General features: G+C 33.5%; 2 protein-coding genes across 2 annotated transcripts; both read left to right on the forward strand.

Annotated features, from left to right (window-relative positions):
• The first annotated feature begins 3,877 nt into the window (after positions 1 to 3,877).
• LOC138384961 (olfactory receptor 8K3-like) lies at positions 3,878 to 4,843 on the forward strand. The gene has a single exon (XM_069470602.1). The coding sequence runs from the start codon at positions 3,881 to 3,883 to the stop codon at positions 4,841 to 4,843; it is 963 nt and encodes a 320-aa protein (XP_069326703.1). The 5' UTR covers positions 3,878 to 3,880.
• Positions 4,844 to 14,394: 9,551 nt separating this feature from the next.
• LOC138384962 (olfactory receptor 5AP2-like) lies at positions 14,395 to 15,330 on the forward strand. The gene has a single exon (XM_069470603.1). The coding sequence runs from the start codon at positions 14,395 to 14,397 to the stop codon at positions 15,328 to 15,330; it is 936 nt and encodes a 311-aa protein (XP_069326704.1).
• Positions 15,331 to 16,682: the final 1,352 nt, after the last annotated feature.

Consider the following 16,682-nt stretch of genomic DNA (forward strand, 5'->3'; position numbering starts at 1 on the left):
CGGAGCCATGCCCAAGAAGCCTTGAGCAACTGAATTCGCTGTGGTTGGATTACAGTTTGGTTTTATACATTTCAGGGACACAAGGGTTACAGGTAAAGTCATAAATCAGTACATGGAAGACATACATTGGTTTGGCCCTAAAAGGTGGGCCATCTTGAAGCAGGGGCTTATAGGTTATAGGTGGGTTTAAAGATACTTTGACTTGTAGTTGGTTAAAGACATGAAGCTTTGTCTAAAGGCTCGGAATGTTTTAAGATAAGGTCTGTAATCAGAGTGAAGACACTGAACATGTATTTGTTGTGTAAATTGAGGACCTGCAGGTTTGTCTTGCATAACCTTGGGCCTGTTAATAAGATACAAAGGATATCTCCAAGAAGGGAGGGGGGCATGGTGAGGTGTGTCTGACCTCCCTCTTCCTGGAGGGCAATATAGTTTTAGGATATCTCCTTGGCCAGAAGCGGATCCATTCAGTCAGCCAGTGGGGGAGCCTTAAGATTTTATTTTAGTTCACACCACCTCTATTATATATGAATATAGTGTATGTATAAAATGTGTATGTGTATAGAATATACATATTTTGAGAATTTCATTAATATAAGTAAGAAAAATAGCTGAAAGTTATGCTGTTAGAAGTCAGTATACTGGTTGTATATTTTTGCATATGCGTGGGGAAGTTCATGGTGGAAAAGTGAATGAAGAATTCTTCTAGGTTCCTGATAACTTTTATTTATTTAGTTTTTGCTATTTAATACAGATTCTTGTTACATGTATGAATTAAATTTGTAAAAATCTATTTATTATGTGTACATTTGTTTATAAGAATATTAAACTTCTATAATAAATCTAAAACACCACAAAATAAGGGAAAAGTTACACATTTATATTATTTTCCCTTGTGAATTTTTAAAACAATGCAATAGGCGTGTTTGAGGATTTCTCCATTGTGTTCTCGGCCATAAGGCCATAAAAAGCCACTGTATTGGAAAAGATTATTCAGAGCTATAAGAAATACTAAAATTTATGACCTACAGGTATAATGTTTGATTCCAGATCTTTGGGTTGAAATAGAGAAGGCTTAACCAAGACAAGTTGTGGAAAGATATCTAAGATACCTTTACTTGTATACGAATATAAAGGTGCCTATATAATTAGCAGATATCCCATTGGCTTTGTTTAAAGCTTTTAATTGCTTTAGGCATAATTAACAAATTACATCCCTTTTCCTTAGAGAAAGTCTCAAAGGAGGAAGGAAACTCATAAATTACTCGTATTGTGTTATTTTGGGAACAAATGGGGAGCACAGAAAGGTTCCTCATTACAGGTAAGGGGACTGCACTGTTTGTGTGATTACCCCTTTGAGTTCCATTTACTCTTCATGGCCCTGTATTTTTTTAATCTTTATTCTTTAATAATTGATCTAGGTGACTTCTTTAACAATGTGCTTTGAAAACTAAAGTTTCTGGGCTACTACAATGTTGTAATCATCTTTATTATAATCTTCAGTGAAAGCTAGATATTCTTTGAATAGTGAAAACAAGAAACAAAAACAAAAAACGTATTTGCAAAGCACCACTTTTTGTTGGAGGTTAAACCAATCAAACCACTAAAGCATCTGTTTAGTATATGGCCCTTCATCACACCATGATATCTAATTAGCAAGAGAACAACTCCTCCTGCTTACCTATAAGGTTTAGAGGAGTCTCTGGAATGCCATAAAATTATCTCTAGAAAGATCAAATGCTTATCTAATGGAGATCAGAACTAAGATTAAAATGCAGGTTTAAGCGAAGATGAGTACTTTCAAATTTACAAAACAGTAATATGTATTTCACTTAAAATTGAGGTGTCTTTTCTACTCATTTATTACTGGCTCTTCCTAACTCTTTTTTTCCAACTCACAAATTACTTTTATGTTTAAGTAAATGCATATATATACATATTTTCTTGATGTCTTGTCATATAATACATTTATGGTCAGCTGTTTTAGTGTTAAAAGCCATAGGAAGGGGTGGTGGCAGGGCAGAGATATGAATTAGCTTCTCTAAACTCTCTACTGGCCTAGGTTTATAGCGAATGTCCAATGAATGGTAAGATCTGCCCGTGGTATTTTTTGTATGTTTTGAGAGTCTGACAAAAGTGGGGATGATACAGTGTTACTGGATAAAAAAGGTTTAAAAGGCTAGAACCAGGTAATTTTCAGGAATCACAAAAAATAGTGTACATATAAATAAAACCAAGTAAAAAGAGTTTAGTGCTTTACATAGAAATCTATAAATGGTTAGAGAAATATCTCATATGTTTTCTCACTAATAGGGAAACTAGTATTTACTATCATGGATGTAGAAAATAACACACCCTTGCAACCTCTCATTTATGCAGTCAAACTTGGTTTATACTTGTTTTTATATCCACCAAAATGTGTATAAAATGCATTGTCTCTAGAAAATCAATTCAGTGTTCCTGAATAAGTCAAGAATGTGTCTACAGTGGGCAGGAAAGGATATCAGAGAGCCATTGTTTTACAAGCCATCATTGATGTGATGTGAGATTGCTTACTACTTTCATAAAATTCTTATAGAAATACATGTCTTTGTTTGCAGAGTAAGTCAAACCCAAAGAATTACTAAAAAAGTAGATTCTGACAGTTTTCTTTATTTTAATTTTTGCTTTAGTACAGGTACATGGTTTTGGTGCTCCCTACTCCACCAAAAAATGATGTCTATCAATGAAAGAGATTGTATAAATAATATGCATGTATTATAACATTGTCAATTCAATTGTATTACAAAGAATGAAGTCTATAATTGATGCACTATGAAATAAAATAAATATTTTAAAAATAATTATAACAAATATATTCTACAAATTTTCTAAGTAGTGAAAAAATAACTTAATCTGGAGATCAGATATCTTTTGTGTGATCATGAAGGTTAGAGTAGAGCAAAAATTTGATATATCTCTCTCTTTAATTTTTTATGTCTTTCTTTTTTCTTTTCTTCTTTCTTTCTTCCTATCAGAATTAAGTTCTATGCATCCACTTAGAATTTTCAAGCAGATTTCCATGATATTAATTGTATTAATAATGTTAATACCTCTTAATGATATTAACTTTTTTATAATATCAAATGTTTTATCTCCTCAAATATTTTGATATTATTTCCAGGAGCATTTACCATGTTTTTCTATTGACTGTGGTATCCATAAAGTGAAAGCAATATCTAAAATATTTATTATATTCAGGATAAAATCTTTTGTTAGGAATACTTCATAAGATGCTGTGTAACTTACTTTATCTTATCCAGTTGCTTCATTATTAGTAACGCTAATTTAATCCTTTGGCTAAGGTTCTAGTACTTAGAACTATCCAAAGGTATGGTGTCTGTTTTGTAACTACTAAGTAATATGTGGGATAAATTTTTGGCACAGTATGAATATCATGTCCTAAACAAATTCTCTACTGTTTAAAGTAAAATTATTCAGTGATGTTCACCCTATTCTATCAGTTAGTTTTTGGTCTTAGCTTATATCCCACTATTTCAATGCACTGCATTAAAATATTTTAGGAGAGGGTGGATAATTGTTCTGTGTGATGATATTATCAATTTACAAAATGATAGTTTAATTTTCTCTATCTTCAAAATTTATGTCAAAATACTGAAGTTGAAGACATGGAATGAGCTTATGTTAAATATATATGTATAATTATATACACAAATTCTTTTTCTCCATATATATCTCAATGTATATGTATGCTTATAAATATATATACATATAACTATTATATATAAACATAAATATGTGTGTATATATACACATATCTCATAGAAGTTCATGATTTTTCTTATATTTATTCCCAGCATAGGTTTCTTGAGTGGACCGAATGGATAAACACAATCTAACAGTACTGAGTGAATTTATTCTAAGGGGAATCACAGACCTCCCTGAGCTGCAGACTCCATTATTTGGGTTCTTCCTCACTGTGTACATGGTGTCAGTTGTTGGTAACTTGGGCTTGATCGTCCTCACCAAGATAGACTCTAGGCTGCATACACCCATGTACTTTTTCCTAAGACATTTGGCATTCACTGATCTAGGTTATTCAACAGCTGTGGGACCCAAAATGCTAGTAGATTTTGGCAAAGATCAACGTACAATCTCCTATAATTGGTGTGCTACCCAACTCACTTTCTTCAGTATGTTCATCATTAGTGAAATCTTCATTCTGTCGGCAATGGCCTATGACCGCTACGTGGCCATCTGTAACCCTTTGCTTTACACAGTTATCATGTCACAAAGGTTATGTCAAGTGCTAGTGGCAGTGCCTTATCTCTACAGTGTCTTTTTGTCTTTGCTGACTGTCATAAAAATTTTTACTTCATTGTTTTGTGGCCATAATGTCATCAGGCATTTCTACTGTGACAGCCTGCCCTTGATATCTTTGCTGTGCTCAGGCACACGTGAACTTAAATTGATAATTCTGATCTTTTCAGCTTTTAATTTGGTTTCATCTCTTCTGATAGTCCTTGTGTCATACATTCTGATCCTTGTCACCATACTCAGGATGAATTCTGCAGAAGGCAGGTACAAAGCCTTCTCTACCTGTGGCTCTCACCTGACAGCGATAATTGTATTCTATGGGACTCTATTCTTTATGTACGTGCACCCTAAATCCAGTCATTCCTTTGATACTGATAAAATGGCCTCTTTATTTTACACTTTGGTAATACCCATGTTGAATCCCATGATCTATAGTTTGAGGAACAAAGATGTGAAAAATGCTCTCTATAGAACCTGGAAAATGTGGAGAAATATTCGATTTAAAATTAATTGTAGGATATGGTAACAATAAATTATGCAACTTCCAATATATATAATAATTGATATTGCTTCAGCCTTGTACTGTTGCCTCCATGGGATAGGTAAAAAATCAATGTGTGATAAGCACAGAAATAGAGAAACATTAATTATTCTAAACCAAAATATATCACTAAGAGATGACTAATTCTGGCTCATATTTCAGATATTAATCCAAATTTAGTTTAAAGTCTAGCTTAGGTACCCTTCCTGCATGTTCTCACATATAACCTGTTTTCATGTCTCTTCCACTAAACTTTTATTTTTTTAAAGCCAATGACTTAGTATATTCCATTCACTATTTTACCTGTAGTACCTAGCACAGTAAAGGCACAGATAGATATTATATAATTAAATGCATATATTCCATAAACATACACATTGTTAAGTTAAACACCCGAATTTCTCTCTTTATGAAGCTTGCAGAAAATAAACAGAATGAGAAGTGAATTATTTAGCATGATAGATGTTATTGAGCAAAATGAAAATAGAATAGAGCAAGTAGCCAAGATGGAAATTAAATTTTTAATTAAATTTATCAGAGGATCCCTCTGAGAAGATGATGTTTAAACAATATGTGAAGAGTTGAGTAAGTAGACTATGTGGATATCTAGGGGAAGACCGTTCTAGTGTGAGAGTACTGTCAGTGCAACAATTTTTGAATACCAATATGACTATTGTGTTGAGAAGCAGCAGAGTTAAATGTGATTGGAACATAAAATGAGATTAAACAATACAAGATATAATATTAGATTTGAAATGTAGAACTTGACCAAGCAGGGCTGTATAGACCATTGTAAAACTTGCCTTTTATTCTGATTGATAAAATAACCATGGTAGGATTTTTAATCTATCTTTGGTCAATGGACAGCTATGACTGCTGTGCAAATAATAGATTGTAGAATACTAAGAACAGAAAATGGAAATCTTGGGGCGGGGGGGGCATTAATTATGATGCATTCAGGAAAGAACAGAGGCTTAGACCAGAATGGAAACAGAGGATAAGAAGGGATCAGAATCATAATTATCTTAATCTGTAATTATAGGTTAAAATTCCCCAAATGTTAAAATTTTAAAAACCTTAGAGTCAAGAAGATTAATAAACCCAGGTGCAAAAAATATATTTAGAAAACTACCTGAAAGCACAGCATAATCAAATTGCTCACAGCAAGTGACAAACGAAAACCTTAAGCAGTCAAAGAAACTTTGTACACAGAGAAACAAAGAAAAGAATAGCATCATATTTCATTTCATATAATGTTGTACATTTATCTTCTTATCAGAAGCTGAGTAAGTTAGAATGCAGTGGAGAAACATCATTAAGGTAATGAAACAAAATAGCTGTCAACTTAGGATTCTGTACCCAAGGAAAAGATATTTCAAAAAGAATGCAAAATAAAGACTTTTCAGACATACAACATTGCACCTGCACCTGCACCATAAGAAGTGATAAAGGAGACCCATTAATCAGAAGGGAAAGGGTACCAGACGGAACCATGAATCTAGACAAAGGAATGAAGAGCACCAAAAATAACTACATGTGTGATTCAAATCTCTTAAAATCATATACACTTTAATCATTTAAATCTATGTGAAGGTTAATTAACTATATAGAACTAATAAAAATATATAATAAAATATGTATGAAGGACATGGTAGGAGTGGTTAAATACTGTAACATTTTTATTTTATATGTGAAGGAGTATTAGTACATTTGAAAGTAGATTGTGATAAGTAAAATATCTATACCATGTACCCTAAAGCAAACACTAAATGAGCAACAAGAACAACAAAAGAGTTGCAGCATTTGCTGTGATTTGAATATTGTGTTTCCCCAAAGTTATATGTCAAAATCCTAACCCCTAAGGTGGTGGTATTAGAAGGATCTTTGCAGTTAATTAGATCATGATACATATTACTCATTAATGTGATTAGTGTCCTTACAAAAGAGGCCTAAGAAAGCTTATTAGCTTCTTCCACTATATGAAAACACAGTGAAAAGGCATCATCTATGATCCAAAGAGGGAGCCCTCACCAGACACCGAATCGATTGGCATCTTGGACTTCCTAGCTGCTAGAACTGTAAGAAATAAATTTCTGTTATTTATAAGCCACCCACTTTATGATAACTTGTTTTAGCAGCCCAAATGAATTAAGCCCACAATAAAAAGATAGAATAGAAAGAAGAGAAAAATAGAAGAACTATAACAAAATGTTGGAAAATTAGAAAGCAAATAACCATGTGTGTGATAAACTTAAACTAATCATATCACTGAGGTGATTGAGGACAAAAGCTGGCTAACACCAATTGGTAGAGTCTTCCTGTCTACCTGTGCAGTGCCTTCAGCAGGGGGAAATGTTGGTTGCTGTTGATAAGAGACAAAAAGGCATGCTTATGTTGTACACACACCCATGATTACATCCACATGCTTCTCACCAAGATCTCTTTGTCTCTGAAAAAGTATTGGAAAATAAGCCTTCAAAGGCTCACCTGGGGAGCTTTTAAAAACACCTATCTTTTTGATAAAGGCCATTCTCACTGGAGTTAAGTGATATCTCATTGTGGTTTGGATTTGCATTTCCCTGATGATTAGAGATGTTAAGCATTTTTCCATATGTTTGTTGGCCATTCTTCTGTCTTCTTTTGAAAAATTTCTATTCATGTCCTTTGCCTACTTTTTGATAGCTTAAATCCTATCTGCAGAGTTTCTGATTTAATTGGTCAAAGTAGGGCTTAGGCAATAATATTAAAAACAAACAAATATACAACAACCACTGCAGGGCATTCATGGTTTAAGAATCACCAGAATAAATGATATAATTATGTGGCAGCATTATTTGGCTTAGCTGGCTCTTTGTACATCAAAAGCACTTAATTAATTATAACTTTTTACCTCCTTCCCTTTCTTCCTTTCTTCCTTTCTTCCTTCTTTTCTGCCTTTCTTCTCTTGAGTCCCTTAACAAGAAAGCAATGTAGCAGTCTTTATACTTTTAAGTCAATTTTAAAAATGGATAAGCTTTAGAGAAATGTCTGTTCAGATTATTTACCTTTTTAAAAATCAGGTTATTTTCTTCAATCGAGTTGTTTGAGTTACTTTGTAAATTAGGTCCTCATGAGATATATGGTTTGCCAATATTTTCTCCCAATTCATGGATGTCTCTTCACTCTCTTGTTTTTTTTGTTTGTTTGTTTGTTTGTTTTTTGATGCACAAAAGCACTTTAGTTTGATGCAATCCCATTGGCCTATTTTGCGTTTGTTTTGTATGCTTATGAAGTCCTATCCAAGACATTATTGTCCAAACCTATGTTATGAAGTTGTCCCTTATGTTTCCTCCTAGTAGCTTAACAGTTTCAGTTCTAACATGTAAGTCTTTTATAAATTTCAAGTTGATTTTTTTATATATGATATGAAATAAGGATCCAAATTCATTTTTCTGCATGGGAACGTCCAATTTTCCCAACACCATATATTGAAGAGACTGTCCTTTCCCCATTAGGTACTCTTGACTCCTTTGTTGAAAATAAATTGGCTGTGAATACTTGGGTTTATTTCTGGGCTTTCTGTCTTTTTTGATTAGTCAATGTGCCTATTTTTATGCCAATAACATGCCGTTTTGATTACAATAGCTTTATACTATATTTTAAAATCAGGAACTATGATGCCTCCGGCTTTTTCCTTTCTGCTCAAGATTGCTTTGGCAATGAGTCTTTTCTGGTTCTAAATGAATTTTGGGATTTTTGTTTTCATTTCTGTGAAAAGAGTCACTGAAATTTTGATAGAGATTATATTAAATCTGTACATAGCTTTGGGTATTCTTCCAATCCAAAAACATAAGCTATATTTCCATTTATTTTTGACTTCTTCAATTTCTTTCATCAATGTTTTACAGTTTTCTGTGTACAAATCTTTTACCTCCTTTGTTAAATAGAATTCTAATTATTTAACTATTTTTTATTTTACTGTAAATGGGATTGTTTTCTTAATTTCTTTTTCAGGTAGTTTGTTGTTAGTGTTTAGAAACACTAGTAATTTTTGTATGCTGATTTTTTAAACTGCAATTTTACTAAATTTCTTTATTAGTTTAACAGGGGTTCTGTTTTGTTTTGTTGGGTCCCTAGGGTTTTCTATAGAGAAGATCATGTCATTGGCAAACAGCAACAATTTCATTTCTTCTTTTTTTACATGGATGCCTTTTACTTTTTTTCTTGCCTAACTGCTCTGGCTAGAACTTTCAGTACTTTATTGAATAGAAATAGTGAGAATGGGCATCTTTATCTTATTCCTGATCTTGGAAGAAACACTTTCAACTTTTCACAATTGATGGATATTAATAGTGAGCTTAAAATACATGGCCTTTATTGTGTTGAGGTGCATTCTTTCTATAACTATTTTGTTGAGAGTTTTTTAAATTATGAAATGATTTTGAATTTTGTCAAATTTTCTGCATCCATTGAAATGATCATGTGGTTTTCTTCCTTTGTTTTGTTAACATGGTATTTCATATTTATTGATTTACATATTGTTAAACCATTCTTGCCTCTCTGTTATAAATCCCACTTGATCATGGTGAATGGTCTTTTTAATGTATTGTTGAATTCAGTTTGCAAATATTTTGTTGAGGACTTTTGCATCTGTGTTTATCTGGCATATTGGCTTATAGTTACCTTTTCTTCTAGTGTCCTTTCCTGACTTTAGTACCATGGTAAAGCTGGCCTCAAAAAAGGAGCTTGTAAGTATTTTTTCTTCTTAAAATTTTTAAAATAAATGGCCAATAGATATATGAAAAAAATACTCAACATCTCTAATTATAAGGGAAATGCAAATTGAAGCTGCAATGAGATGTCACTTCATACCTGTTAGAATGGCTACGATATAACAAGTGCTGGCTAGGAAGGATGTGGGGAAAAGGAAACTTTGCATACAATTTGTGGGAATATAAATGAGTACAGCCATTTGGGAAAATAGTATAAAAGTTCCTCAAAAAACTAAAAATAGATTTACTATATGATCTAGCAATCCCACTTCTGTGTATATATCCAATGGAATTAAAATTGGTATGTTGAAGAAATATCTGTATTCCAATACTGATTTCAGCATTATTCACAGTAGCCATGATATGAAGTCAACCCTGTGCCCCTCAATGGATGGACAGATAAAGAAAATGTGGTATAGAAACACAATGGAATACTATACAGCCTTTAAAAAGATGGCAATTCTGTCATTCACAGCAGTATGGATAGCACTGGAGGACATTATACTAAGTGAAATAAGCCAGGCAGCAGAAGACAAATACTATATCATCTCATTTATACATGAAATCTAAAAATGTTAGTCTCTTGGAAACAGAGAGTAGAAAGGTGGTGGGAGGTAATGGGGAAGGGAGAAATGGGGAAAGGGGAGATGTTGATCAAAGGGTACAAAAACTGGAGACATAAATTTTAGTGATCTATTGCACTGTACAGTGGCCACAGTTAATGTATTGAATGTTTCAAAATTTCTAAAATAATAATTTTTAACATCTTCACCACAAATAAATGGTAAGTTGGTGAGGTGATGGGTACGTTATTTAGCTTTAGTGAATCTTTCTATTAATACAATGTATACATAGGTCAAAACATCATATTGTACCCTATAAATAAACACAAATAATATTTGTGTGTTAGAAAGAAACGAAGGAAGGAAGAAATTAATAAATTGAGGCCAATGAAAGTGAAATGGTATGTTTAAGTTCACGTAACTAGTAGGTTTCAGAGCCAGCTGTGCTGTTTCCTTATAAACTGTGTTTAGCTGTTACACAGTATGAGAAGTTATGTAGTAAGTTCCAGATTCATAAATTAAATTAACGGCCTGGCATCTGGAGACTTTGGACTTATGAAAGGATTGAAAAATCAGTTTTCCCTACTTAGCTATTAGACTTCTATGATATAATCTCACCTTTTGTATTACTAGGAGGGACTATACTTTAGAATTATACTATGTCATTGGGATTAAAATATCCTTCTCCATGTTAAGTTACAAATTGCATTTTTAATTATACTTCCTTAGTTTATGCTTGGAGCAAGAAAATGGACACCTATTATGATGTCAGTCATAATTCATTCAAAAATATTTATTGAAAAATGTGCACAGTAACATGTACTAGAGATATAGCAAGTAAGAAAACAAAGTCTCTTATCTCATTAAACTTATGTTTAAGTAAAGGAGATTTTATTCTGATATCAAATTTATTATACATGTGTGCATTTGACATGAGTATAAGTGTTGATTTAAAAAAAATAGAACAGGCAATGGAATAGGGAGGGGTGGAATCAGTGAAGAATCTCTGTGATAACATTAGAGCAAGTCTTCAATAGAGATAATATGGTATGAGTGTTTGTGGAAGAGCTTTCTGAGTGGGCACATAGTAAATGCAAAGGCTCTGATGCATCGTTCTCTTGGGTTTGCTACAGAAATTGCAAGGAGACAAATATATGTGCTCCAGTGGGAACAAAGTAAAGGAGGAAAAGAACTGCAATCGGGAAGATGTTGGAAAGAGTGCCAGCTCACATAAGACCTACCAGTTAATAAAAAGATTTTGTACTTTACTTTTCCAAATAACCATGAAATAATTGTCTCCACCCAGCTCCAGACTGCAAGTTGCGTGAAGGAATGGACAAGATTAATTTTGTAGGCTATTCTTCCAGTACCACAGATAACGTCTGCTTCATGAGACAAATGTACTAATATCTCTTGAGTGAATGAATAAATTAATGAATGAAGTGAAAGCCATATTCTAGTAGAAATGAATAAGGATTGTATTATATTTTAAGTGGAATTCTGAAGGTTGGAGTCAGAATCTGGTCAATCTTGTAAAATTTAATTCAGTACTGTTCTTAATGAAACCTCAGGATCATAAGGTACATTTTGTTCTCCAAATTCGTAAGATACTCTCCCAGGTATAAGTGGTTCCCTGGGGAAAATGTAGTTCAATTGTCTGAATGAAAAATGAATGCACTTCTTAATTGTGGATTAGCATATTTCAGACTTTAGACTTTTTAGTGGTTTTCAGGGACTAAGTATCAAGGGAATGATCACAGGCTTAATAAGCCTATGTTCTGCCTTCAGAAGCAGCACATTCTACCCTTTGTTGAATTAATTGACCACAGATGAATCTGCCATCAGATCCCTTTATGACACTTGCATAATTTTTCAAAGCTACAAATCTGACTATTGGAAACAGAAAACATGTATTACTACATAAAACAAAAGTAAACTGATATATACTACTACCTTCAGTGAATATTTCTTAAGGACAAAAGGTAAGATGATTTAATGTATGTTAAGTTGTTCAGATGTATAAAGTTTCAAGAGGACTTAAAAAACATTCAAGAAAATCAGACAAAATATCTCAAATTGAATGTCTGAAACACTGAATTTAATGTTATCAACTAAACTATGAATATGTATTTTTTAGAAAAGAGAGATTTAGGATCATTATATACAAATTAAAACTTATATATAATATTAAACATATCTATACACACACATACATAAATGCATGCATATGTGTACATATTCATGAATGTCCATGGTATGAAAAACAGAAGAAAATAGTTAATTTTGTGTATAAAGAGTGCCAAAACATATGACATATGTAATTCTTCCTGAAGGGCAGTAAATAAAATAATTTTAGGCCATTAGATGTATAAAATGAGAAATTGATATCAATTTTCAGCATTGATTTTGTAGTTTAGTTATGTTTGCTCAATGACATTGAACAAGTTACTATCTCTGAATTCAAATCTATGTTTTACACAAGGATAATTTTACCCCTATTAAATTTGTTGTAAATTCATGTGTCCATGAGCCATGGCTTTTTTGCAATGCCTGACATGTGGAGGAACTCCATATATATTTGTCTGAATATAAATCTAAATTATGTGCGCCTGCTGGGAAAACAGAGTTTCTAAAGCTAAATAAGTTTCTTCTCTTATATATACATATCCATACAGGATTATATATCATAGAAACATAACACATTTTGTCAATTTATGCATTTATTACATATATAATGTTATTGCATTTGTGTGTATGTATATGTGTGTATAAAAAAGCTTCAAAAATGGACGCCAAATTTTAAAATGATTTTAAAAGAGGTTACTTTACAGGGTAGGATTTTAGCTAATTTTAGAGGTAGAAGATCAGTTAAAGAGACCATTGCAGTAATCTAAGTAAAAGATGATGCTGACTTAAGACTTGGTGGTAGAAATAAAGGTGGTAGGAAGTAGTTGGCTCAGGGGATAGATCTTATGAAGGAAGAGCCAAAAGAATAATCTAATGGATGGGTTATGGACTGTGTGAGAAAGATAAAAGATAATTTATCCAATATTTATTTGTCTATTTATTTAATTTCATTGGAGTGAATGAAAGTATAGAGTTGTCATTGACTTCATATGAGGAATGCTGTTTGAAGCAAATTAGGAGAGGGTACTAGGAATTCACTTTTGGTCATGTAAAGTTGCTATTTGATATCTGTGTGGAGAGTTAAGCAGTGGAATTAGAAGTCTAGGGTATGGAAAGGCAGACAAGGCTGTGCATATAAATTCAGAAGGTATAAGTATATAGATGGCATTTAAAACCTTAAGACAGAAGAAAATCACCAAGGTGGAGTGGAAATAGAAAAGGAGAAAGATCAAAACAGAGCTCTGAGTTATTTCGACACAAGGAATCAAGGAGAAGAGGAAAGAGGACTGACCCATGTGGGAGGAGGAAAACTCAGAGAGCGTGATGTCCTGGAAGAGTAGAAAAAGAAGCCTTTCAAGGAGATGTAAGCAATTGATTATGTCAACTGCTATTGATAGATCAAGAAAGATGCTGGCTGAGAATTCACCATTGGATTTAGCAATATAAAGACCAGTAATGTCTTTCCCAGGAGCAGTTTCCAGGGAGTGATGGAGGGAAAATCTTGATTAGAAAGGGCCAAGAGAAAACAAGAAATGCAGAGTTCAATACAGCTACTATAGTCAACTGTGTCAATATGTTTAATTACCAAGGAGATGGCAAAGGAATCTGATGACAGGAAGTAGGATCAAGAGAGGAAGACAGAAAAGATGGGAGGTAGAGTAGGATTTGGACAAATAGCAACAATCATCAAAGCTTCACACACACGCACACAAACACATACATAGACACATATTTATTTTTTAAAATAAGTTAATGTTTACTTAAGGATCTTTTCTCCTTTTCTACAGTGAGAAAACAAAGAGTTGTAATACATATGTTTTCAGAACATCTTGGAAGTAATCTTAAGCAGAGAATGAACTATTTAATTTCCAGGTATTTTTTTGTACAATTCATTTCATTGGTTTCTTTCTTTTCTTTACATAAATTTTATTGTGTATATTTTAGGTTTATGACATGATATTATGGGATATATATAGATACAGTAGATATTAATATATACTGGTAATACAATGGTTACTATAGTGAATCAGATTAACGTATCTCTCATGATTTCTTTCTTATGCCAGCATATAAATCATTCATTCTGAGACAAGCTATGAACAACTTTACAACAGTGTCCGAATTTATTCTCCTGGGATTCAGGGATCATCCAGAAATACAATGTCTTCTTTTTGTTGTATTCCTAGTTGTTTATATGATCACTGTTGTAGGAAATCTTGGAATGATCCTATTAATCAAGATCGACTCACGTCTTCACACTCCCATGTACTTTTTCCTCAGTAACTTGTCACTTGTTGACTTCTGTTATTCTTCTGTCATTGCCCCTAATATGCTGGTGAATTTCTGGGTGGAGAACCCAGTCATTTCCTTCAATGAATGTGCCACTCAATTCTTCTTCTTTGGCTCCTTTGCTGGCATTGAGGGTTTTCTGTTGGCCGTGATGGCCTATGACCGTTATGTGGCCATCTGCAAGCCTCTCCTGTACACGGTCCTGATGTCCCCCCACCTCAGTGCCCTCCTGGTGTTGGCTACTTATCTTGCAGGCTTTATAAATGCTGCCATTCACACTGGCTTCACCTTCCAGCTGTCTTTCTGCCGCTCAAACGTCATCAACCACTTTTTCTGTGACATTCCACCCCTCCTGAAACTCTCTTGTTCTGACACACACATCAATGAGATTGTCATTTTTGCTTTTGCCAGTTTTAATGAACTAAGCTGCCTCCTGATGATTCTGGTTTCCTACCTCTACATCCTTGCTGCCATCTTGAGGATTCATTCTGCAGAAGGGAGGTACAAAACCTTCTCCACTTGCGCTTCCCACTTGATGGCGGTCACCATCTTCTTTGGGACAATCTTGTTCATGTATCTGCGTCCCAGCTCCAGCTACTCAATGGATGAAGACAAAGTGGTGTCTGTGTTTTACACGGTGGTCATCCCCATGCTAAATCCTCTCATCTATAGTCTGAGAAACAAGGAGGTCAAAGCTTCCTTAAGCAAAATTTTTCAAACAACTTCTTTCTGCTTCTCTTAGAATCATCAAACCATGTGATTTTAGGACTGTAGAGGAACTTACATGTGACCAAGTCCACCTGCATTCACCCTGGCTCCATTTCACTGTCATTAGCTTTTTTCTGATAGTGGAGTTGGACCAAATGTTCCAAGCATCCTGAAGAGTCTGGTCACTCTGTATAAACCCCACTTATTCTATAGAACCTAAATGCTCAAAAATAATCAAATATTACATTTCAACACTTTGTTCATAGGAATAAATCCCAGCATTAGAATTACTGAGACAGAGAAAGGCTGGGTGACAAAATGAATAATTCCATCTTCTTCCATGTTTGAGAGCTCCTTGACTGGATGGTGGTTGAACTGTCAGAGAAGAAGGCATGAGGAGTAGGCTGAGCTAGATTATGTCCAGAGATGAAAACAAGGCTTAGAAACTATGTCATGCCCCTGGTGAACCAGAGGTAAATACCAGAACTAAATCCTGCTGGTAGTCCAGTAAATAGTTTAACCTTAAAGAACTAGAGCAAGATGAACATTGTTTCCCTAATGCCTTGGAAAATAATCACACATATCTATTTTACTGATAGCTGCAATTTGGTTTGGGTAAGTTTAAATCTTTCAGTTTATTTGACCAATACTTTTAACTGAGATGTCACTTTAGCAGGACTGAATTTCTTTATAGTGATCACAGACAATGTGAACAATAAATAAATGTCTTCAACTGGTGGGGACTGGATAAAATAATTTGTATGAACCTAGTGTATGTCCTTCTTTGGAAGACTAATTGTCATGTAAATAGAAAAGTGGTCACTTAAAAATATGTAAGGAATAATTTTGTTTTCACTGTTTCTGGTGAGAAATTAAATTCAAATCTTATAATTTTATCTTTCCTTAGTTTGCTTTCAGATATTGCATATTAAAAACACATGATTTTCTTGATCCACCAATTGTCTTGTCCATCCTGTCATTCTTTTTCTATAGAGATCTTCACATTTCAAGTCACAGTCCAAATACTATCTCCTTTGTCCTTCCAAAAGCATAGAGTTACACATGCATATTCTTGTGGTTCTATAGATAACACAACTTTACAAGATTTTAGACACAGAAATAAATCATAATACAGTGTAATGTTTGCTAACATAGTCTTGGAGCTCTGTCAGAAAAGAAACCTATTTATATCCATCTCCATGCCTTCATAGTAGGCCATCAATAAAAGAAGCCAGCTGTTTATAATTAAGCAGGATCATGTGTTTAGTCCTACTCAATAACTTATTCCTACTTGAATACTTAGTAGATAAATTTTTTCTTTCAATTCATATGTCATCAATATTAAGCATCACTGCCTAGAGTAAGAATTTGTTAATGAAAAGAGCA

The sequence above is a fragment of the Eulemur rufifrons genome, chromosome 6 (assembly GCF_041146395.1).
Source record: "Eulemur rufifrons isolate Redbay chromosome 6, OSU_ERuf_1, whole genome shotgun sequence".
Taxonomy (NCBI): Eukaryota; Metazoa; Chordata; class Mammalia; order Primates; family Lemuridae; genus Eulemur; species Eulemur rufifrons.